At 39.2% G+C, this 26319-nt stretch overlaps 1 protein-coding gene across 16 annotated transcripts in view; it reads left to right on the forward strand.

Annotated features, from left to right (window-relative positions):
• Positions 1-26319, forward strand: part of ANK3 (ankyrin 3) — a 641124-nt gene that overhangs the window by 480611 nt on the left and 134194 nt on the right. For all 16 annotated transcript variants that reach the window (XM_058543390.1, XM_058543388.1, XM_058543400.1 and 13 more), the window contains exons 12-18: positions 1773-1871; positions 4102-4200; positions 7012-7209; positions 8787-8885; positions 9171-9269; positions 14834-15031; positions 19737-19835. In XM_058543390.1, coding sequence (XP_058399373.1) covers positions 1773-1871; positions 4102-4200; positions 7012-7209; positions 8787-8885; positions 9171-9269; positions 14834-15031; positions 19737-19835 — 891 coding nt within the window. The remainder of the gene's footprint in view (positions 1-1772; positions 1872-4101; positions 4201-7011; positions 7210-8786; positions 8886-9170; positions 9270-14833; positions 15032-19736; positions 19836-26319) is intronic.

Raw genomic sequence — 26319 nt, forward strand, 5'->3', positions numbered from 1 at the left:
TACACATGTCCCCTCTTTGCCAGGCTAATCCTGCACATCCTTCAAGACCAGATCTGGGGCCACCATCTCCAGGGAACTTCCACTCACCTCCTGGCCTGGACTAGGTGCTCCTCCTCGGGACTGTCACATTTTCCTGTGCATATTTCCATCAAAGCACTTATCCAGCTAGCTTACTTATGACCCAGCTGCTCCCCTAGCTCCCCAGAAACTGCAGGCTCCATCGAGGCAGGCCTGAGTCATACTGGTCTTTATATACCACAACATAGTAGATCCCATAGTAGATCATTTAGTAAAGGTTGGTTGAATGCGTCGATAAAGACTATGACGTTTGAAGCAAACATAGAAACTAAGATCTAGACTAGTGATTATTGCTTTGCCTCAGTTTCTTATCTGCAAATGAAATATTTTCCTTGATTTCTAAAACTTATAATTTTAAAACATTAAATGGTTAAAAACGTTAAGACTGATTTGCTCTTTTATGAGTCTATGGCTTCATGGTAGGCACCCTGTTATTTTAATTATAAAATAATAAGTTTATTTTCAAAGCATGGCAACTCTTTTTAAAGATCAGAATGGGCTCTGAAATAAAAGCAGATTTTTGACTGATGTTTGAATAAGTGTCCAGAGATGCCAGCCGGTGATGACAAGGTTCCACTGCCAGCCCTGTGCTCCCTTAGAGCTTTAAAAGGCAGTGCAGACCACGATGAAGGCTTTGCCTTGCACACGTTCTAATGACTCCCCCTGCTGATGGAAAAAGGTGCCAAATTATAACAAAATTCTCCTTTTCCCCATTTTCCACAGTTCTCCCTATTTGAAGTCTGGGCAACCAGAATTCTTCCTCTTCTGTCTTTTACCTCACTTTTATTGTATAGAATTCCTTTCACATATTTGACATTTCTCAAATTTCTGTTGATATTTTTCTCCTTCTCTCTTTTTAAAAAACAAGTTATCTTTTTCTGACCATATTAAATATTTTTTCCCAATTATGTTGTTCAAGGTGTAAGCAGAATTAAAATCTGAAAATTTAAAAATGAGATCACTTCATATAAAAAGCATAAGTATTTTGGGGTGGAGAGGGTGTGAGTAGAATTTGAAGCAAACTTAAAATTAAGGTCTAGTTTAGTGACTATTATAATATTTGCCTTAATTATATCACCTTAATTTATAATACTCATAAAGTTAAAAAATTAAATGACTGAAACTATTAATGCTGATTTGTTCATTTATTAAAGAGATGGCTTTGTGTTTGGTACTCCGCTCTTTTACGTGTAATATAATCAGTTATTCTGAGTGCATGGAAATCCTTTTTAAAGGCCAAAATAGGATCTGAAATAAAAGTTGACTTTTTACTGTTGCGTATGTAATCACATCCCCCCACATATGTACACATACACATAGTCATATGGATAAGGAAGGTTAATAGCAAAGGAAAAAAAATCTTCAAGTTATTTCTCTCTAATTCTTTTCATAGATCTATATAAAATATATGAAACATCTTCTTTCTTCTTTAATGGCTATGACATAGGCCTTTCGTAATCATGGAACTTGCTTTAGGGAGATGATGATTATGTATTGATATATTTGCCTTATAGAATCTGTGACATAGTGGTGAATGTCTTGATATCTTCTGATCTGATCACTCAACTGGTTATGTTAAAATAGATGGATGGATGGATGGATGCCAGGCAGGGGGGCAGATAGGCAGGTGGGGAGACAGACAAACCCTTTTTATGATAAGCCAACAAACCAACATTTCCCTCTTTTCCCCCTAGTCGGGCCTTACCCCAATCCATGTTGCTGCCTTCATGGGTCATGTAAATATCGTATCACAACTAATGCATCATGGAGCCTCACCAAACACCACCAATGTGGTAAGTATCCTTTTAATAAAGAAAGTCCAATTGTGAGTATTTAAGAAATTGGCAAAGGTAGCTTTTATCTACTTATTTTTTATTATAATTAAATTAATTACTATTTAATTTGCTTAAAAGGACAGAATTTAAGAATAACTCTGGGGGCCAGCCCTGTGGCCGAGTGGTTAAAGTTCTGCACACTCCACTTCGGTGGCCTGGGTTCAAATCCTGGGTGCGGACCTGCTCCACTCATCAGCCATGGTGTGGAGGTGTCTGACATACAAAGTGGAGGAAGAATGGCACAGATGTAGTAGGGCTAATCTTCCTCAAGCGAAAAAAAAAAATACTTCTGGTTTCCTTTACTTCAAAAGCAAGATCCATTCAATAGCTAGCTGGTCAAAATTGTTAGGATTTATAAACTGTGTCCATTAACCTTACAGATACATTACTAATAGACATTATGCTTTAAAAGATAAAGTTTTTGGGACTGGCCTGGTGGTGTAGTGGTTAAGTTTGCATGTTCCGCTTCAGCAGCCCAGGGTTCGTAGGTTCAGATCCTGGGTGCAGACCTATGCATCGCCTATCAAGCCATGCTGTGGCAGGCGTCCCACATATAAAAGTGGAGGAAGATGGGCACAGATGTTAGCCCAGGGCCAATCTTCCTCAGCAAAAAGAGGAGGATTGGCAACAGATGTTAGCTCAGAGCTAATCTTCCTCACCAAAAAAATTAAAAAAAAATAAAGTTTTTGTGGTAGAGGCCTTTTTGATAATAGAAACATTAAGAAGTGTTGCATGTTGATGGGGCCATCCCGGTGGAGCAAGCGGTGAAGTGCGCATGCTCTGCTGCGGCAGCCCGGGGTTTGCCGGTTCGGATCCTGGGCGTGCACCGATGCACTGCTTGGCAAGCCATGCTGTGGTGGCGTCCCATATAAAATGGAGGAAGATGGGCATGGATGTTAGCCCAGGGCCAGTCTTCCTCAGCAAAAAAAAAAGAAGAGGATTGGCAGATGTTAACACAGGGCTGATCTCCTCACACACACACACACACAAAAAAGAAGTGTTGGATGTTGAGAAGGTGGTTCAGATGTTATCATTATTGTGATTTTAAGTAACTTCAGAGTAATTTCTTTTTAGTGTGTTTGACTGTTATACCAAACCCACGGAACTCAGTTCATAAATTACGGGATGATGTTGTGTTCCTACACTAAGCATCACCCTGTAGAACCCTGAAACTCCCTTCAGAGTAAATATCAGAGAAGTAACTTGTCGCCCAGATCTGTTACTGTAAACCCAGTAACAAGTTTTGTGTGAAATGCTTCTTTGTATATCCTTCCATGGAGGTAGATGTCCTATAAAGCAAAGCTCGATTTAAAAAAACAATTTAAAGGTGGTCATCACTGGTGTGAGAGAATATATTTGATTTTTATTGCTTTTTCCATTTCAATCCATGTTTTCTATATTGTTTTCATTTTTTTAATTAAATACACGAATAGATAATCTGAATTAAAGTCTTTGTGGTGAAAAAGGGCTGGGAGATTGGAGGAGTTCAGTGGCGAAGAAAATGACCCTGTGGGATAGTGCCAAAGCCTAGGGTACTGACCTGTTGAGATAAAGCAGGGAATGCAGACCGACAGGCACCGAGCCACATCCTGCCCTTGGGTGCGCTTATGTTGTCAATGCAGCATTTTGGCTTTTGTTTTGTTTTGTTTTTAATTGTGATTTTGTGGGTAACATTGAAGAAATGTACACAAATATCCAGACTGCCACTGCTTTTGAAAAATAGGAAGGTGTAGCCTGAGACGGCTGGCATCCTGCACAGTTACCGCAGCCGTCTGCAGATGCGGGGTAGTGCTGCCTCCCTTGGGCAGAGCGTGGGCTCTCCTCTTGGTACGCCCCACCTGCCCGCCTTCACTCGTTTACCCTCCTGCCTCACCCCTGTGAGTGTTCTCCTTTCAACCCCCGAGGAGGCCACAGTAGATTATTGAGCAATGCTTCTGATACTGCTGGTGACTAGGCTCCCTAGAGTTACACCAAAGTCTTTCCATCGTGGACCAGGTTCCTGTGAAATTCTTGTGTATTTAATTTCCTATCTTTCGTAGTTTTCAATAAGGAAGTGCTTGGGACCATTTTTTATTTAAAAAAAAAAAAAAGAAAAAAGAAAAAAGCCCTACATCATAAGCTTTATGCAAATAAAACATGCCACTCTTCTTCAGAGCTGCAGTTAATTTGCTTTGGCTCCTTTCCCCAGAGAGGAGAAACAGCGCTGCACATGGCAGCTCGGTCTGGCCAAGCAGAAGTCGTGCGGTATCTGGTGCAAGACGGAGCTCAGGTAGAAGCTAAAGCCAAGGTATGTGCAATACTTGGAAGCGTTTGCCACTGAGGAAAAAAACCTTGATTTTAATAAAACCTTTAAACGTATGCATTCTCTCTTCCAAGAACACTTTTTTCAAGTAGTGAACAACTTCCAGTGACAAAAGTCTCTACCAAGTGATGTAAAAAATTCCTTCCCTGCACATTTGTCCATTCAATTATTTAACAAAATATTTAAATATAATCAGAACTTTGTGCCAGAAAGAACTTTGTGTCCTTGGCACATGGCTAGTCCCGAACAGATTAGGAACTGAACCTAGACTTGCGTCCAGAGTTGTTCACACTCTGTGGAGAAGGGCTTGTGCACAAAGCTTCTAGAAAAAGCACAGCTTGGAAACATAATTGAGGTCTTTTGGTTGACTTATATGTCAGCTGTCACAGCCATAAAAGGAAAAATTTTTTTTCACAAGCTGTGAAAGCATAAACCCTGAGACTCGATCAGAGTTGCTTCACAGATCTGGCTTTGCATAGACAAAGAACGTCAGGGTTGAGTTTGAATGCTTCATTCTCTGCCTAGTGTTCAGCTTCCAGAAGAAACCCACTGACATCTATCACTGTCAGAATGGGCAGTTGGTCTCGTTATCAAAATTGCAGTTCAGGTCAGGAATCATAAAGAAATGCATAAATGCCTTAACCATTTAATTTTAATCTACAATATATAAATGTACATTTGCCATTTATTTACATAGTCTATAGTTTCTAGTTTCGGATTAAGTGGAGAGACAACTGAGGCATTCGTGAAGCAGTTTGAGTACAGAATATTTTTAGACTTTTAGAATTTACCCCAGTGTATTCAGCTGTCTCACCCATGTCTGATTTGACCATAATTGTTTTTTATCAACTTCTGTCAAGGCTCTCCAAGCCTCCAATTTAGTATTCTTAGGGAAAAATAAAGCCTTTCCTTTCATACTCATATTTTACCAGTTAACGTAATTGTTTAATTGTGTAATTAATTGGTACAAATATAGTATAAACTAATGAAGTACCTAGTGCAAACATACTACTGTGGGAACAAACACAGCTAGGTCTTTGTAAGTATAAAATCCGCAAGTGAGTGCAAAGATTGTGACATTCTAGGCCACAGACCACAAGCCTTGAGGGTCCAGTGTACTGTGGGGCCAGTTGGTGGATTTTACAGAGGAGCTAGAAACAGAGGTCGGCAAACTTTTTCTGTAAAGGGCTTAAAAGTAAATATTTTAGGCTTTGCAGGATGCACTGTCTTTGTCACGGCTGCTCAACTCTGCCGTTATAGAGCGAAAGCAGCAATACACAATGCATAAGCAAATGGACATCAGTGTGTCCCAATAAAACTTTATTTACAAACACAGGTGGCAGCTGGATTTGGCCCCTGGATTGTATTTTTCTGACCCCTGATCTAGAGGGTGTTGGTTAATCTGCTGAATCAGTGAAGTGGAATGGTTAAGAGAGGCTGTACTCTACCATGGATTACGAGAAACCTCACATTTAAGAATGTTGTTAGTTATATATCAAGCCTTGTGTCTAGGGAATGGTTTCACCCACAAGTTGAAATCAACCATAACATTTACAGTTATCATTTTGTTAAGGAGTCAGTATGTATCATGGTTAAGAACCCGACTTCCTCAGCCAGACTGCCTGGGTTTGAACCTTGGTCCACCATTCGCTAGCTGTGTAATGTTGGGCGAGTTAATTAACATCTCTGTGCCACATTTCCTTTTCTAGTTTCCTCATATAGAAAATGGGAATAATGACAGTTGCAATTCGTAGGATTGTTGTGATGAGTAATGAATTGATACAGGTGGAGTACTTAGAGCAGAGCCTGGGACATGTCGGTGCTCAGTAAATGTTTGGTGGCCGTGGTGGTGGCAGCAGTAGAGTTACGTGAGATTTTTCTTTAGCAACAATTTTTTTCTATTTTAATTATTTCTTCTTCTTCTTCTTGTGACATATCCCCTAATTCCTCATATGCTTCCTTCTAGTTACATAGACCTTCTTGCTTTGACCTTGACTCTTATCCTACTTAGCTTTCTAAAGCAGTATACTGTATTCTAGCCTCTTCTCTCTACCTTCCCTACATAAAATATATACCTGAACTTTTCACATTCCGGTAGGGGATTGATGTCTTTCTAGGAGACAACTATAGGGCATCTTTGGGCAAATTAGGAAAAGATGCCCCTCCCACTTGGAGATAAGGCCCTAAGGGTAGAGGACTTAGTGAGTGCCTCATGCCTTTGGGTGAATTATAATAAGGTCCCCTCAATTCTACGCAGATGCAGCCCGTTGCCAGGACGCACAACTTGGCAAGCAGAGGGTAGGCTGGCTTTCGGCCGTCTTGGTTGGGAGCCTTGGTGCAGGTATACCTGCCGCCCTCTTCCTCTGCTTTTGACTATGGGAAGGCAGCGTCAATAAAATACTTCATTCCATATAAATACATAATAACTGATGGGAGTATAATATCCCTCCCAGGTATTTTGTTTTATCAGGATCCATTCCCTTATCTCCCAAGAAAGGAGTCATTACAGGTTAAAAATTGATAAAGTATGGCAGGTGGTAGTGGGGATAATTTATAGACAGAACTGCCTTTTCACACTTTTCATACTAATAGGTTACTAGAAGGGTATTTTAGGAGCTTAGATCCACCATCTCCACCTTTTTGAACCTTGAAGAAAAAGATAAATGAGATTCTTTTTAGCATTGAATCGCAGAGTTGAATGTAGCCTCTGATACCAAGCAAAGTTCACAGAATGTTTCACAATGCCACCGTTGTTTTCTCAGCTCATCAGCCTTGCTTTTCTACCTTGTCATTTAGGATGACCAAACCCCACTCCACATTTCTGCCCGACTGGGGAAGGCAGATATAGTTCAACAGCTCTTGCAGCAAGGAGCATCTCCAAATGCAGCCACAACTTCTGGCTACACCCCACTCCACCTTTCAGCCCGAGAGGGGCATGAGGATGTAGCCGCATTCCTTTTGGATCATGGAGCATCTTTATCTATAACAACAAAGGTATGAAAGCAAGTCTTGAAATACTACTATATCCGCAAAATACATCCTCCTTACAATTCCCAAAATGGTAATAGGTACAAAAGCTACAATAGAATCTATACTTGGGATCCCAGGGTAGTCATTAATATGGCCAGCAAAGCCCCAAGGTGGGGCAGGGTAGTTTAGTGTGTGTGTATGTGTGTATCTTAAGTTTCTCAGTACATTATCTTCTAATGAAAGCTTGTTATTATTGAGAGTCAGGTATTTCTTGCAAGTTATTGGATAGATTTAAATGGTGGTTTAAAAACATAGCCACAGATTTCTCTTGCTGAGGCCGAGTATACATTATCAAAGCTCAGTTGGTTGATGCTTTTATACTACTTTCAAATCAGGAGATGAATTTTTCTTGGGTTATTTTCATTTGTTGTTGTTGTCTTTTCTGATTTATGGTTTGACGTTTTTTATCTCAACTCCGATGCCATAGAGTGATAGCCTACCACACAGTTGTTCTGCCGGTGCAGAATGCAAAATTTAGAGCTCATTTTTCTTTGTGATACTATATAAACATAGCAAGTATGACAGCAAGATGAATTGGCCTATGGTATGTCTTAGAAAGCTAGAAATTGGTGTTACATTCTCTCATTTGGATGCAGAGAAGAAGCATTTAATGTGTAATCAATGCACAAGATAATTACAATAATTACCAATACTTGGGAAACTATCTGAATAGATGATGACTACCTCAAACTTCACACCCTGTGATTCTTTAGCCTCTTCAGTGGAGTTGAGATTCAAGGTCCAGGATCTCATTTAATATGTGCAACAGAATAATGGATGATGGAGTTTTGAGTGCCCCCATCTTTCCACCATGCCAGCTGCCCATTGGCTCTATTTGGGTATAGTCTCATGAGGTCAAATGTGTCAAACCCTCTAGTTCCTGACTCATGCTTGAGACTCTCCCTAACAGTGCTCGCTGACTGACTGGTTGATAAGTAGATCCTTGTAGGAGTTGAAACAAGGGAGAGCTACTCAACTCTTGGTATCCAACTCTCTCATACTTATTGGGCTAGAATGTGTTGTTATTCAGTTCACCTGTGATGGCTAAGGTGCAAGAGTCTCTGAATCCTACTCCTGAAGACTGGGGCATCCGTAAGGATACATGTATACATGGGGAAAGAGGGGAAGGAGAAGATAAAGGATCCAGTCTGTGATGTGAGATTACAGGAGGTCCAGACTTGCCCTGAATCTTCCCAAACCTTCCAAATCCAAATTGAGCCTTGGACCCTCTAACCTATTCTTCTTACAGTGTGAAATCCCAGAATGACCCTGGAATAAGCCCCAGATCCAGCTTCATCCTGGTCAGATGCCTGATGAGTCCCAGAATTAGTTGCATGTTGTGGCTCACTTAGCAGACAGAGAAAGATCAGATATCCTGCTCATCCTTGTCGATGAGGGGACTCTTTAACTGTTATTTACCAGTCTTGGTCCTAAATTCAGGCTTAACTGCTCTTCATCATTAGAATAATTCATCGGTTCCAGAAAAGCAATGCCTTTGTGTCATTTTCTATTGTTCATTATTTTTATGTTTCTTTTTTCAGAAAGGATTTACTCCCCTTCATGTGGCAGCAAAATATGGGAAGCTTGAAGTAGCCAATCTCCTGTTGCAGAAAAGTGCATCTCCAGATGCTGCTGGGAAGGTATGAGGTCATCGGCCACCCTGTGACAGGCCACTTCCATGATAACAAAACAAACACTGGCTAATATTCACCAACAGCCACTTAATTTATAACTAAACCATATTTAAGTCTCACAGGATGAAGAACACTTCAGAAATAGGAGGTGAATGCTGGGGTCCAAGTATTGTGGAAACTGGAATGTAAATTACACTCTATGTTGTATCCAATCTAATCCCATCTGCTAAATCTAGCCTCTGATATTAAGAGAGTTTTGACACTGGTTGTTGTTTCTGCGCGTGTTTTCAGAGCGGACTAACTCCACTGCATGTGGCTGCACATTACGATAATCAGAAAGTGGCCCTTCTGCTTTTGGACCAAGGAGCCTCACCTCATGCGGCTGCAAAGGTACCTGTAACTCATCAGCATGAAGAGACTGACGGGCAGTGTCCATCGGTCTCTATATGTACATCCACTTTTGCTTCATCCGTTTCCTAGTTTAGGCACCACTTAAAAATCACAGAAATATAAGCTCCTTAGGAAATCAGTGCCTTCAGTGATTTAGTCAACTAATGTGGTAGATGCTCAATAAATATTTACTGTCAGTTGATTTTTCCTTGAAAATGCAGAACATCCTAGAGCCTGGAAAGAAAACAAAGTTGAAGTACTCTTTAGCCTGATTAACAACATAAGCACAGCCTGAGGGAGTAACAAGGTTCTGATTTCTCAAAGTTATAAAATATGTGTTACATTTTCTTGGCCTTAAAACGTTGCCTTCGAGTTGTTTATTTGTATTTAATAAAATTGCTTGTGTGTTTTTATTATTGCTCAGGAGAATCTTTATTCTTATTGTTAGGGCATTTTTGACAAGTAGACAACCTACATTTCTCAGAAAACAGATGTTTGGAGTATACAGCTTTCTTATTATTCTGGTATTCTGATTTGAGAGGCAAAAAATAAAGAGAAATTTATTTAAAGATGGGTTAATAGAGTGCTGTTGGTTTACTAAGTTCTCTATTGTTGAGCAGGTGGCTGTGATCAGAGAACTCTGGAAGGATACAAACCGCAATTTAAATACTGTCCAAGTCTTTTACTATATACTATTGGTTGAAGGAACTTTTAGCACCCCTAATGCTTCTTATATCTTTGTTTTACTCTTCTATTTAGGGGCAGCTGCAGTGCACTCCTTTAAACTTAGTGTTTAGATCCCATCTCTTGTACACACAGATCAATGAAGTTGGGCTATTCTAAATTACTTTGGATACTTTAAGAGGAAAAGTTTCCATGTACTATCTCCAGTTAGAGAGAGTGTGATCTTTGATGGGTATTTCTCCTCTGAACCTCTTTTCCTATATTTCTCAATCATCTCCTGCCCCATTCTCTCCGGAATTGTACCCAGTGAAATCTACAATTCAAAATCAAGCCCCTAAACTTACTTTGCAGCTTTTCCCCCATGATTTCTGACTCTGACAAACATTCATTCTATTATAAAGCCATGCCTTGGCTTTTGATAAAACTTTATCTACGAAAAAAAAAAAAAAGAATAACATTATTCAGAATAGCCAAAAGGTGGAAGCAACCCATGTGTCCATTCATCCTTCAATGGACACATGGGTTGCTTCCACCTTTTGGCTATTCCACCAAATGTGGAATATACATACAATGGAATATTATTCAGCCTTAAGAAGGAAGGGAATTCTGACACATGCTACAAGATGGATGAAATTCGAAGACATTATGCTAAGTGAAATAAGCCAGTCACACAAAAGTACAAATATGGAATGATATCTCTTACAGAGAGACAGAAAGTAGAATGCTGGTTGCCAGGGGCTGAGAGGAGGAGGAAATGAGGAGTTAATGTTTAATGGGTAGAGTTTGGAGATGGATGATGGTGATGGTTGGAGAACAATGAGAAAGTACTTAATACCATTTACTGTAAACTTAAAAATACCATTACTGTAAACTTAAAAATAGTTAAAATGGTAAGTTTTATGTTATGTATATTTTACCACAATTTTAAATATGAGAAAAATTTATAATGTAATTTAATGGTTGTCCATTTCATTTCAGTTTATTTTAATATCCCTTTGAGCCTGGGCTACTTTTCTTATATTATAAATAACCTCGGGTTCTTTGTAGGCAACCAGTAAATAATTAATAAGTGAACTATTTATTCCTCACATGAGAGTAATAATTTTCGTACAACTAGTGGCAGGCAGTTTAGAACTGACAAGAGTTATAAAATAATAAATGCAACAAAATGAGTCCAATCCACCTTTCCATCCACAAATAACTCTTAAACAGGTCAATAGTTGGTATATTTGTAGTTGATTTCCAGCTTTGTATTTGTCAAACAAGACTTCATGGTTCTGTATCTGCAAAACCTCTTTGACAAAGAGTTGAAAAGCAATTCTTTAATTCCTTGCCACAGCCCTTTAGCCCTGGGCACATCTTTTACAGTCAGGCGAACACAGGCTTTTCTGATGGGACATTGATTCTCATTCTCATAGCACAGTTGCCTTCATAAGAGCCTCTGTAATGCCATCTCTGCCACTTGTCCAACCAGCCCCACTTTCTGGGGCAGTGATCCTGGTCAGGAGCTTTTTCTAGACTTTGATCCTGAGCAAAGCCAGTTCTGTCAGTTAGGGATTAGCTTTATGTGCTAGAAAAAAGACCTAGCTACAGTGGTTCAAACTGATGAGGCTCTATTTTTCTCATGTCATAATCGCTCAGGAGGTAAGTGGTTGTTGATTTTGGTTCAGTGTTTCCAGAGTGTTGAGGAAAATTCCCTGTGATTTTTTTTTTTTTTGGTCTTTCCCTCCAGAGATTGTTGTTGCTCAGACTGCCAGGTCCCCTTTTCAAGCAATAGGGAGGAAAGGAAGTCAAACAAGAGGGCATTCCCAGAAGCTCCACCCAACTATTTCTCCTCACATCTCATTGGCCACTTTTATCTGCAAAGCAAGCTGGGAAATGTAGTTTTTCAGCTGGGCACAATGCCAAAGGTTCTTTTATTAAGAAAGAAGGAAGAATAGATACAGGGTAGGCAAATAGCCTCCCTTACTCCAGGGAAGCTCAGGCGTTTCTGAATTCTGGCAGTGGTGAGAAATGAGGGACAAAGGCTCAACAGGGCATGATTAGCATATGGTTATGACAGCAGTGACTTCAATTCTTCCTTACTTCACATCCTTGGTTCTTAGAGTATGTGATGCCTTCTTCTTGCCCTGTCTTCTCTTGTAGAATTTCCGACATATTTTCTTACTCATACATATCTTAGAAATACAGTGTGATTTGGGCAGGAGCAGGAGTACACTGAAAAAGTAGATGCACTTCTGTAATCCATTTTAGCCAGATCTATTTTCGAGTAGATACTGTGCTGGAAAGAGTATTGGCTTGAGTTCTGGCATAACCTGGGCACTAATTGTGGAAAGGACAGTGAGCCTTAACTTATTATTTGTCAGATTTCTCTTCCATAAAATGTGCAGTTTTGATATGGATCAGTAGAGATTGTGAAAGTTCTTAGAAAAAATATAAAATATGATTTAAATATATTACATTTGATAATTTAAAATCACATTTGCTTTTGTTTTCATCTTGAAATAAAAAAGCTCACATGGGAAGCACTTTGTCCTCTACATGGAGAGGAAAAATATATTGATTAAGATTATTCTTCAGTTGAATTTCTACTACTTTATTTCTCTTCTGATAAATGCATCTGTCTCCTTTTGTGTAGCAAGTAAGAAAAATTTTACTTTCCAGAAACTAAAAACAACTTAGGAAATTTAGAACATTCCACTATAGCTCTCAAGATGAACTATTTATTATTTGAAATGTTTCTTAAGACTTTCTGAGATTAATTTTCCATTCTAAAATAATACCATGAATTGTTTTTCCCTTGCTTTATACTTTCCTTTGTATCTCAGGTAAGGGGATCAGAATAAACCCCTCAGTAATAATGAGTAACTCGTCTGGAATGGACATGCAGTACAGAGGTGCCAGAGCTTCTCTTGATTAGTGTTTTTTAGGACCTAGGATTTTTTAGTAGAATTAGAAGTAATCAAGAGGATTGTCACTTCTCAGAGGATACTGATCTGCCTTTAGAGGATAACTTGAAGGTTATGTCAGTATCAAAAGCAAAAAAAGATAAGATGCATGATAAGAAGCTAAATTCTGACTTTATCTTGCCGTTACCACTCTAATTAACTTGTGTTAGGCATATTGACTAATTAGACCTCCCTTCTGAGCACTGCTTTGTGAATTTTCTCTTTTATGCAGGGCTGGGGGTGATAGTGAAACAGCTCACCCTCTCCTGTCACTCAGTGTAGTGGTGGGCTGTCTGAAGCTCTGCATTCGGCTCTGAAGGCAGTCTCTTTCGGGTGTGTCTGAGCAGAGGGCCAAATGCTTCCCAGGTCAGCTGGGGTTTCCAGATGGCAATAGGTCAAAACTAAAAATAGAGATAGAAAATCTTCTACCCTGGCCCATCCAGTTTGGCAGAAGCTGGTTTCAGAAGAGTCTGGAAGTGGCATTTTCCACTTTCATGGGTTGATATCTAACAGCCTAAATCCTCTACAATCAATTACAGAAAGAGAGTTTCTCAAGTGAGAAATGCTGTCATACTAGGACATGCCAGGGACTTAAATATGAGGGTTTATTTCGGTAGGCTGCCAATCAGTGGTGCAGTGCCCTGTGTGTTGTTTCTGACCCATCCATATGGCTTAGAAAGATTGTGACTGATCATTGTCTAGATTTAGGTGGTAATCCCAAATATAAATCCTCAGATTCTAATTTCTTTCTCTAAATCCTCTTGTCTCTAAAGAAAAATCATTGTAATTTTTCATTGGCATATTTTATATAGTCAGATTCATGCCCATGTCAAAATGTAATGTTTTATTTCTCTTAAATGACTGTGAGCCAGGACAATATCCCCCAAAACAGGGGACCTTTCTTTCTCAGGGCTCAGGACTCGGAAGGCTTCTGAGGCACAACTAATTAACAATTTGTCAAAGGGATTTTTATTGCCTCTACCTCTAAGCATCAAAGGTCAGCCAAGAGAAGGATCCCAGAATATTCTGAAAGCTCTAGTAAGCTTAACTGAAATTCTACAGTTTCGCCAGTCATTATGAGGCGCTAGAGATACCAAGACAAATACGACACGATACCTGCCTTCAACACATTTGTATTTTAGTAGGAGGAGACAGATGTATAAAGAAAAGAGTGCCACCAAATATCTCCGGGACTTTGATTGGAGTCAGTCAGGTAGCGGAGGGGTCGGGGGTGGGGATAAAAAGCTTCAGAGCGTGTGACCCGTGAGCCAAATCTTCAACTGAAAGATGCTGGCCCCAAGGGCGTGTTGGGGGAAAGCATTCTTGGTAGAGTAAGGCAAGACAGAAACATGAGCTGTATGTTGTTTTGGGGACTAGTTCCGCTGAAGCATAGTATAGAAACTGGAGTTGCATAAAAGAGGCAATTGGAGTGGCAAATGGGAGTCGATTCTAGCATCTTAAAATTTCAACTTGTAAGCAATAGATGCTCATTAAAGGGATTTTAAAGCCGGAATAATGGTTCCGAATGGCCATTATTAGATGAAAGGTGGGAAAATGACTCTGAACATATTGTTGGTTGTTTCCTAGTTGGGTTTCCTCTCATCCCCAATTTAAATAAGGCAAGTAATTATTGAGCATCTACTAACATAACTATCCGTTAGAGGGAGCTCTATATTCCTTTTGTAAAACCAGTGGTACTCTGACTCTCTTGCATTGACCTGTCTATAGTATGTTTTGCCTATTTAGGAATGTGGGAGACATGAGGGCACCACATTAATGACACTACTTGATTTATCAGTGTTTGCGTACTTAATCACAATTTTTTAAACCATCAAAGAAAATTACTAGAAAGAGAAGCATAGCACTTGCATATACAATGCACACATTTTTATCTCATTACTGGGCATGTGACCAAGTGATTCGTGTTGACAGAATGGTTATACGCCGCTGCACATCGCTGCCAAAAAGAACCAGATGGACATAGCGACAACTCTGCTGGAATATGGTGCTGATGCAAATGCAGTTACCCGGCAAGGAATTGCTTCTGTCCATCTTGCAGCTCAGGAAGGACATGTGGACATGGTGTCACTGCTCCTCAGCAGAAATGCTAATGTGAACCTGAGCAATAAGGTAACCTTTTTCTTTCTCTACAAAGCTTACAACACAACAAAATCTCATCCCTCCGAAAGGTCACTAAGAAGTCCTAAAAAATCCGGGTCAAATAGAATGTGTCACGTGTAATATTGCATGAAGATGTTTACCGAAATGTTATTTATCATAGCAAAAATTTGGAAAAATCTGTTTAAACAGAGAATGGTAAGTCAATAATTGCAAAGTGACCCAGTTGAGTAACATATAGCCATAAAAATGAAGTCCACAAAGTTTTTCTAATAACATGAAGTTTTGTTATAATGTTAATTCAAAGAGCAACATTGTTACCTCACCAGAACACTTCTTAGAGCAAGTAAGTTGTCAATTATAGCCTGTTGATTCATTCCACAAACATTTTTTGGGCACCTACTCCTTGCCTGTCCCAGTTTTAAGTCCTAGGTTACAAAGAGAAATTGGAAACAGTGCTGCCTTCAGAGACTTAATTTTAATAACAGAAATGTAGAGCAGCTATTTTATTCAATAGATTGGCAAGGTTGTTAGTCTTTGTTGTAAATTGGCAGTTCCAAGGAACTTCTAAAGTCTCTGGTCCCAAAATTCTTCAGACTCTCCTGCTCTCATATGTGACATCTCCATTATTAGTGAAGAGTTTTGTGAAGCAAAGTGAAAGTCCATCCCACAGTTGACCAGAGACATTTTAATGATGTTACTGCCTCTCATTGCATGTATCAGAGAATTTGGGTTTGCTGAACTGCTTATTAATACCTGATCTGAGATCTGCCGAACACACAGGACAGATGTTTCTAAGACCAGATAACACAAAAGCCTGCAATAGTGGCTCCAAATTCTTGATAATCCAAACTCCCCAGCATTTAGCTTCTCCTTTACCAGTTGGTGATGGAATAGCCATGGCATTTCTCAGCCATAGCTCAGATATTGGAGTAGAGTTTCAAGATAGCAGTAGTTTTATGGTGACACATAACAAGTAATTTAATATTTTTAATGTGTGTGGCCTGTATTTTGGAATCACAGACGCTTTGAACCTCCTGGGTGTGAATCTTAAGTCTCACTCTTAACTTAACGTGTAACTTGATTGGACAAGTTACGGGACCTCTCTGAGCCTCACTTACATCCTCTAGTAAAATGAAGACAGCAATGTTTACTTCGCAGAGATGTCATGAAGATTAACTGAGATGACATTCGGCACCTTCTAAGTAGAAAAACATAGTTGTTTTAATTTTGGACTTTTCACAATTTTGGGAAAAGATTACTCTGCACTAATCTGACTTCCCAAGGTTAGAATTGAACAAATTCTGTAGACCAAAAGACATGCATAAGAGACCAGGGAAACCTTTTTTCAGTTTTCGTATTTTGAAAATCCTTTGCAATTATTGCAGAGCACATACATTTTTCATTTTTTCCTGGTGTACCAATTTGATTTCTCACATTTTTCTTTTTAAGCATTTCTTTTAGGAATGTGTGTCTTTGCCTTAATGAGAATCACACAGCAATTTCAAATAGTCATTATAATCAGAATTTGTTTGAGCTTTTGAATTTCTAAGGTTCGTATACTAATATACAGACCAGGCTTTGCTGCAAAATTCAACCTGTCTTAACGAGGTAGAGGATCTTGCCTTCTTCTCAAATTGAAGGACATTCTGGCATCCATTAGAGTATATTTCCTCTTATGAGCCTGGAACATTGTATTTCATTAATTCTTCCAGAGACAAAATAGATCTTAACAATCAGTTAACAGGTGAACCTTTTCAGTAGGTTTGATACCAAAGTACAGTGTGACTGACTTGTTTTTTTTTTTTCTCTAAAATCCTCTAGTCAACTGATGGCAATATATCCAGCCTTAAATTTGCCTTAGAAGCACAGAATTTTTTTAGGCTGCAGCCACCTTCTGAATAAACTATATATAAGCAGAGCTACCTCCAAGGAGGTTTTATAAAGCAGATCAGCTGGCTTCCCATTAGCACATTGTACCAGAGAACTTCCAAGAACTTCGCAGTACCTAGAAACGGTCTGATACAAAGGCATTTGCTTTCATAAATCTTTGCTTCCTTTCTCAGTTGTCATTTTCTATATAAAGTATTAAATAAGCCCTGATGTGAAAACAGAAAGTCAATAGAACTTTCTTACTTGATAGGAACTCTGGCAGTTTTTCTGGCAGTTTTTCCTGAACTGCCCGAGTTTTGAACATGGGTTACTGTCCCTCTCCTCCCACCTCCCCGTTCCACCTCCCTAGCTAACACTAGACTTTATTTTCTTGCTAAAAAATAAATATTAAAAGAAAGATTTAGCTTTCATGAAAATTTATGTTGAACTAAACACTTTGTTGTTTTCATTTATTTCTTTCTTTGCTAGTCACCAGCAGTTCCCAGTAGCTTTAAGGAAAAGACCATGAACCTGAGTTACTGCTGAAGTGCTAGTGTTGGATTTGATTCGATTTTGCTTTTGGTGTTCCTGTTTCCCCACCCGAATTTTGCAGACCACAAGTAGCTATATTTCTTTATCCAGCTGATAGAATATTAGACAGAGCTATTGCTATTCTGAGTTGGTGATATTCTCTCTGTTCCAAATAAACGCCATTTTTAAAATGAGCAGGGGTTGAAACCCCGTAAAAGATGAACTGATAACTTCTGAACTCAAACAGGGCCGTTTTAACTATCATGTTATCTTTTTAACCTTTTTAATCAAAATCATGAATATAAAAATCAATTTTTCTTTATTTATCCTACTTTACCTAAAGACGTTTGCTTTTTCCTCTGATTTAATCAATCAGTAGATGGATTAAATGCTAGATAATAGACACTGGTTATATCAAGATTAAAGATAGAATATTTGCCTCAACAAGCTCACAGCAGTTTGAGGAAGACAGACGAGAAAAGCGAGTTTAAATGCAGGATTATGATGCTCTTAATAGAGGTGAGCACATAGAAGATGTGCACATAAATCTAACAATGAAGCCCTTTGTGAGACGAAGAAAGAGAGAGAAGCTAGAAGTGACTCCGTGCCAAAGGTAGAGTGGGTACACAGGGGCAGCACGAACGTAGACAGGGTGCACAGGAGAGTAGGGCACGTGCCAGAATGCATTTCCCAAACTTTGCTGAGAACCACTCAGTAAAGTATCTTTAGATTCTGTTTTGAAAACTCTCAAACTTAGAATAGGTGACCATGACGCTTTTACAAAACGTTATGGCTGAAAATATTTGTTTCCTCCAAAGTAGAACATGGAACATTGTTCTATGATTATGTCAGTGTTTGGGTGGTGCCAATTTTGGCCCTGGCTTATTTTTCTTGGATTTCAAGTGAGTGCATCAGTCTTCTTTTTCATATTTCCTCTTTATTCAGTGTGAGTGAGCTTCCTCCAAAATTCTGTAAACATTATTAAAAAGTCAAGAGTGAATGACTCTTTCTGAGTCCTATGATTTGTTTGACAGAATAGCAACCCCTAAATAAATAATGTTTGGCGTCTAGAAGGCTCTGTGTCCCTTCTGATGCTGCTTTTGATTCACTTCTTTCCTCTGACAAATAGGACAGGCTGAGGTTCTCATGGCACAGGTGCTAGAGGAGGAGAAAGAAAACGCCCGGGACTCAAGATATTAACTTCTGTGCTCATAATGGGTGAAAGAAAAGAATCTGGAATCACTTACACCAACTTATTTTCTCTTAAATATTATTTATGAATACTTTGCCAACTACAGAGGATTTTTTTTTTTTTTTTTTTTTTTTTTTTTGGTGAGGAGATCAACTCTGTCCTAACATCTGCCAATCCTCCTCTTTTTTTGCTGAGGAAGACTGGCCCTGGGCTAACATCCGTGCCCATCTTCCTCCACTTTATATGGGACGCCGCCACAGTATGGCTTGCCAAGCAGCACATCGGTGCGCGTGCCCGGGATCCAAACCGGCGAACCCCCGGCCGCCGCAGTGGAGCACGCGCACTTAACCGCTTGTGCCACCGGGTGGGCCCCAACAGAGGATTTTTAAACCAGAGTACAGTCTTAGTGATTTTTTTCTTGGCCGCTAGAACAACCATGTAGCCTGCATGTTCTGTGGTAGAATCAGTTTCAAATATTGTCTCATTAAACTCATGCACCATCTAAATGACCTGGAAATTCTCACAATATAGCATTCATATTATATTTCACAGGCCATCTTTCCTACCCAGAAGCAACATACAGAAAATATTTGTCAGCCTTGAGTATTAATATTTAATGGAGAAAATATTATCAGCATATGTCAATATTCAATTTATAAACAATTTGTACTTTAAAAATTTTTGCTAAAGCTAGTGCTATTAGTAATGTATTAAAACTTCTGCATAATTTTGTTTTTAAAAAGTCTCTACTTATTAAAAATGAACAATGAAGTATATAGGGGGAAAATGGTAGAATGTCTGGAATTTGCTTTAAAATATTTCCACAAAGAAAAGAATGACCGGGAAGTAGGGCTGGTTGAAGCAAATGTAGGAGAACCTTGATAATTGTGAGTCTGTTATGAGTACACAAGGTACAGTCTATTCCCTCCACTTTTGAGGATGTTTGAAATTTTTCATTAAGCCTGCAGATAACAGTGTTGCCACAGTGCTAGTATATAATCCATAGGTTTTTTTAACAGAAATTCTGGCCTTACTCTCCTAGAATTCGTAATTGTTTCTCAAGCATGCCTGTGTGTACTGCATTCCCTCCCATAAGATGACTGTACTTTGACTCTTTTGCAGAGTGGCCTGACCCCACTCCATTTGGCTGCTCAAGAAGACAGAGTGAATGTGGCCGAGGTCCTCGTAAACCAAGGGGCACATGTGGATGCCCAAACAAAGGTATACAAAAAGAATGTGCCCATACCGAGTGTCATTTGGTGACTCCTATATGGAAGCAAGTACAGTTTTATAGGGGGAAGAACAAATCTTCCATCATATCTTTTATACACAGTATTTCAAATGTATATCTGTGCAAGGGACACCAAAGTCTCTGATTGTGCTGTCCCAGATGCTTTTCCCTTTAATGGCCTGGGTACTTTATCCTAGCTGCATATAGGTGTCCTCCTGTGTTGACACTTGATCCTTGTTACAACAGATCTGTCCTTTAGGGGCAGAGTGTGAAAGCTTGTACCTTTCTTAGTTTTTGTGATTGACTAAAAATATGCATATAGAAAAATTTGTCAGTAATTTGTGACATCTAACTTTATTCAGGCATGGTCTATGAAAAAGGATAAATTAAGTTTTATTTAATTATTACTCACTTGCTAAATTCCTTATGGTGTGTGTGGTTATTAGTGTCTCTGTCTCTCTCTGTATGTGTGTGTCTGTCTCTCTCTCTGAGCCAAAATATAGCTCTCTTTTCAAAAAGAAAAAAAAATTGCTGATTAGTCTCATATAATGCCACAATTACAAATTCTGATAAGAAAAATGGATGTTTTGTGTCGACACCAAAGATATGACTTCTTATTAATCTCATTTCTCTGAACATTTTCTTTCGCTGCTTAATTTTGTTCCCTCTTTGTATCAAACTTGTTTTATCTACTCTAAAATATTATTCTTCTTTCTTTCTAAGTGTCACATTTTGACACAAAAATGAATGCTTATTACATGTTGTGAATACAAACATTTTTATGTATAATATAGATAGATTCTGAGGTGTATGGACAGATATTGAAGATATTAATACTATAGAAGTATCACCAGGAATTAGCCAGGTAAAAAGGTATTGCAGACACCAAAGTCAGACTTGATTTACAAGCACAGAGGGAGCAGCCCTGAGTAGACTACACCCTTTGGACATTGTCCACTCTCTATGGCTCTGGCTACTCCACCCATACTGTGCTCTATTAGAAAGAAGCTGCCCAAAACGGACCTCACCAGGCAAGATCCTTTATGCTTTTTAAACTCTATGTTAAAATAGTAAAGCAAACATGTTGGTCCCTGGCCGGGGTAGCCGTAGGTGGAACTGTGATGTAGGCAAGCTTCCCTCCACTTCCTGTTCTGAAATGCCTGTGCCCTTGAAGTCTTCATGGCCTCATTTGGTAGCGTGGTTACCCAGCTCTCCCTTCACTCTATTTCTCTCCCAAACTTTTCATTCTAAAAAATCTCATTGTCCTTAGCCTTGAATGCCTTCCTAGGTTGCTGAGTATTTAACAGAGAAACCAATAATGGCAACAGTAGTGGCTGAATGGTTTCTTGTTACTTTTTATTTTGAAAATAAAAGCATTTTTAATTCTGAAAAAAACATCAGACTGGATTTAGCTTATATTCTTTATTTTGCTTGAATATTTTCATCAAAAAAGAAATCTCTACTTTAGAAATTTGCAATTTCATGGTAAATATATTTGACCTGTGTTGTTACATTTACATACACACACACACAGACTTAAACACTTTTTTTGGTTACCTCTTTCTTTATAGATCACAAATTTTAGAAGGCATGAACAGGGTTAAGTTTCTCAATATTTTTTGGCCCAGCACATCTAAGGAATGTGATGGGATGGCAGTGATTCTCAAGGGCAGGTTAGGAGGAGAGGAAACAGTGCTGTAAACCTTCTCCCAATTTGTACACATGACCCTCAGTTTAAGAATCTCAGGTTTCTACCAGGGTTTCCCCCTAACCCAGCCCAACTCAGCTCACAGTCAGTAATCATTACTGTACTCAGTATAATATTTTTGAAGCATGTACGTTTTCCTGCTCTTTACAAGTGATGCACTTCAGAAAGCACCTCTCTGCCTCTTAAAAATTCTTTTCCCTTCCTTTTTCTTCTCAGCAAAGATCATAGCACCAAAAGAAAGTGAGGCTGTGATCATCCCGTAGTTGAGTAGAGCAGAAGTACAAAGAGATGGGTTGCTTAGACTTGCTCCTTAATCTTGTGAACAAGGAGTTTATTATATCCCATGAACTTCCAAATTCTTACTGGTAAAGATGTCATCCCCAAGCAGCATACAGGTGGAATATATTTGATTCATTGGCTTAAATTTAAAAATAGTAATAATGGGGGCTGGCCTGGTGGCTTAGTGGTTAAGTTCACTTGCTCCACTGTGGTGGCCCAGGGTTTGCAGGTTTGGATCCCAGGCGCGGACCTATGCACTCCTTATCAAGCCATGTTGTGGCAGGCGTTCCACATATAAAGTAGAGGAAGATGGGCATGGATGTTAGCTCAGGGCCAATCTTCCTCAGCAAAAAGAGGAGGATTGGCAACGGATGTTAGCTCAGGGCTAATCTTCCTCACCAAAAAAAAACAAAATTGTAATGAAAATATCAAGAGCTCTTTTCTCTTGTAGGGAAAACACTAGAAAATCCTGGTAATAGTTTTTGCAGCCTTCCCACTGGCTTGCTAACTCTCTATATCTCCTCCTCACTTCGTATTTGAAGTTTACCCAATCAGCTCAGACTAAATTGTGCTGCTGGCCACAGGGTCTAATACTCAGTGTTCTTCAGCTGAAATGAAGCCTCTTCTTTTGCTTTTTAAAAGGATGATCTCCTGAAGCATTTTATTTAGACGATCCTGAAACATACCAAAGCACTGATTCTCAGCAGTACTGGTCAGCGGTTTAGTAGTTAAATTAGATTTATTTAAATATGTGTAAAAACATTAAAAAATTTTTATTTGATACTTACTCATTTCACGTTCATTTCTAGAGCTCCTACTAGTTGCCAAATTCTTACCTGGGTTATATATTCCTTGCCCTCATAGAATTCATAGTTGAGAGGGAGAGAGAGACACATAATAATAAAAATAGAGAATTTGTTACCCATTTTCTCTGTATCAGGTACTGTTCTAAGCGCTTTACCTTTACTGATTTGTTTAATCCTTACAACCACCCTATGAGGTTGGTAAAATTAGTATTCCTATTATACAGATGAAGAACCTGAGTCACAGAAAAATCATTACTTATATAAGGTCACATAGCTAATTAGTACAAAGCCTGATTTTGACCCCATATATAAATAAATAATTTTAGAGATACTGGCATTAACTGAATTTTTTACAAAGGTGGGGAGTGTAGAAGAAAGCTATAGCTGGTTCATTATTGTAGTAACATGAGACAAAATTGGGGGCATGTCCCAAGATACTGCTAGAAAATTAAGATCTCAGAGGGCCTTAATGTGCCAGGCTAAGCAAGTTCAGCTTTTTATCCTGTTTGCACTGGGAAGCCTTGGAAGGTTTTAAACAGAAGAGTGATAAGATCAGACATCTGGTTTAGAAAGATCCTGGGAGACTATGCAAAGAATGAGTTGGTAGAAGAGCTTGGAGCAGGGGCCGTTCGAAGGCTATTGCTGAGATCCAGATGAAGAATAAAGAAGGACTCAAGTAAGTGGCAGGTGGGAAACTGATGAACAAGAGAGAAACTTAAGAAATACTTAAAGAAGTATGAACAATAAGACTTGAAGACTATGTGTATATGGGGCCTGAGGAAACGTGAGAAATTCGGGATGAACTGAAGGATGTGACCTCTGTAACTGAGTGATCATAAGTACCAATCAGTGACACAGGAAACAAAGGAGAAGAAGCTGCCTGGGGAAAGGGGACACTGAGTGTTACGCATTGGGTATGTTGAAGTTTAGATCACCTAGGGGCCCTCCAGGTAGAAGAATCCAGCAGATGGCTAAAGTTTTGGTCTGGGTTATGAGAGGGAAGTCTGGACTAAAGATCCAGATTTGGGAGTGGTCAGAATACATGGGTTAGTTGAAGTTGTGCATGTGGATGTGATAGTTGAGGAACAGTGTAGAGGAAATCAGAGACAAAGCCCGTTGCATGGATGGTAGTTTAAAGTAGTTGGAGGAGATGGAAGAATGCCTGACAGAGGAGAGGAGGGAGATCGGGAAGAAATATGACATGGATGCCAAGTTACAGAAGACTGTCAAGGAGGGTGTGTCAGGTAAAGACACACTCAGACACGTGCACTGGGTCGGCACTTGGGTTCTTAGCAGTTTCCCTGGAGTAGTGGAGACCGTGAGATGTGGGGAGAATGTGAGGAAACAGTGAATGAAGAGGACTTTTCTCAAAAACCTTTAGGAGGATATAGGCCTAGAAAAAGAGAAATATTTGAAGGAGGTGCTTTTTGTTTCCAAGATTGAAAATGTGAATATGTTTGTAGGCTGCCAGGAAGGTGCCAACAGAAAGTGAAAAGGTTGAAGAATTATAAGGGGTATCAGAAATGGGATAGGCTGGGCTGGGCATAGAGATGACAATTATTGTTCTTCTATTATTATGAAAAGATTCTTTCATGATCTTTGACTTTTTTATAATACCTGAGAAGTATTTTTTTTCCTAGTTTATCCCCACACTGGTTTTGGAGGTGAACAATAAATAAAATAAAATAAAACTTTCAACTTTTTTCTTCTTTTTCGTGTGTTGAGACTTTCAACTGTACTACCTTCAGAAAGTGAAATACTGAGAGTTTATCTTCAGAGAATTTATTTTCTAGAGGAAAAATTCCTGTTTGTTACTAAATGTACCTTTTCAACCTCAATTAGTTATACTGAATCTAAAATTATGAAAAAGCTATTTATAAAAATACCTTACAGTCTTCCATGGATGTTTACCTGCCATATTATCGAGTCATATTTAGTATAACATGTGACAACAGAAAGATGTTCCTTAAAACAATAACATGAACACATAAAAATTGAAAAAAAAATTTTTAACTGAAATAAACAAAATCGGAGTAGTTGTAGTTGAGTGGGTGTGTTCACTGAGGAAGACAAAGCCAAATGGGATGGCCAAGACAGACCCCTAGAGAGCCGCCGATGTTAGGAGGTGGGGGAGTAAGCATGGATTTCCTACTCCTTCTCTCTCAAACCATATTACGTGGGGAGGCACCCAACTAATGCTCAATAAGATGTCATGCTCAGGCACCACAGATCAGAAAAACCACCCAGAATATTCCATCTGCGCCTGTTTGCTCTTCCTACACAAATACAACCTTTCAGTATTGCCTAGAGGAGGAAGAGTTAATCTCAGCTTGTAAGGATGATATAAGTTCACAACGGTGAAAAAAGAGGCCAAGACTTCTCAGTGATCTGAACTATGACTGTTTCTTAGCTATGCAAGAAAGAATAGTTGGTCTTCCCAAAATTTATTGCTGCTAGTTGGAAGGAATTTCTCAAATCACATCTCTCGACTTATTTGTGCAAGTTGCCATTTAATGTGAGAATTTGTGACCTTCAGTGAATGGAGCAGCCCTGATTTCGTTTTTCCGAATGCAAGTTGAATCTTCTTGGCCATGCACATGTATTTTTAGTTTTTTTGTGTGTGTGTGTGAGGAAGATCAGCCCTGAGGTAACATCCGTGCTAATCCTCCTCTTTTTGCTGAGGAAGACTGGCTCTGAGCTAACATCTCTTGCCGATCCTCCTCCTTTTTTTTTCCCCAAAGCCCCAGTAGATAGTTGTATGTCATAGTTGCACATCCTTCTAGTTGCTGCATGTGGGATGCAGCCTCAGCATGGCCAGAGAAGCGGTGCGTCGGTGCACGCCCGGGATCCGAACCCGGGCCACCAGTAGTGGAGCGTGCGCACTTAACCGCTAAGCCACGGGGCAGGCCCCATGCACATGTATTATTAGTAAAAAAAAAAAACTTTACTATTTTTGGAACAGCAAAAAGACCAGTGTCCTAGAGCATAGCAAATGAAGGAGAGACTAGTAAGAGATGAGCTCAGAGACGTAATGGATGGGGTGGGGAGGTATGGGGGACACCAGATCAGATAGGTCCTAATAGTCCATTATAATAACATAGGGTTTTACTACGAGTGAGATGGGAAGCTATGAGGATGAGTAGAAACTGTACATTAAAACACTTTAAATGATTCAATACCTAAGAAAATCTAATTAATACATTTATCACAACAGCCATTGGAAACTAGTGCATCATTGCTTAGGCAAGTTGACTAAAAACTTGAAGAGTTCCTTAATATTTAGATTTTTAAAAATATTTTCTATATTTTTTTGGCTTGAGACGAATTCTCTACCACTAATTTTGGGAATAATGTTACTTCAATCAATTAAGCTAATTTACTAAGGACTGATTGGAGAAAACTATTTTCATGCCTCCCTCACTAAGCAGCGTTCTGATTCCTAATGGAGTATCCTGAGTTCTTCAGTACCAAGAAAGAACCCTGCAAAGTGGGCAAGTAGATTCTGGTCACAAAAGGCATATCCTTCATTGTACGTGAAGTGGCTTTAGGGGTTGTAAGTCAGGCTCATGTGCATGTGGTTATGGTGAGCTTCTCAGCAGGAGTCTGCTCAGTGGGGGTACACTGACGGTTCAGTTTGTGGAACAGAACCTGACCAGAGTCAGCTCTTTAGGGCAGGACATC

Source organism: Diceros bicornis, chromosome 6 (assembly GCF_020826845.1).
Source record: "Diceros bicornis minor isolate mBicDic1 chromosome 6, mDicBic1.mat.cur, whole genome shotgun sequence".
NCBI lineage: Eukaryota > Metazoa > Chordata > Mammalia > Perissodactyla > Rhinocerotidae > Diceros > Diceros bicornis.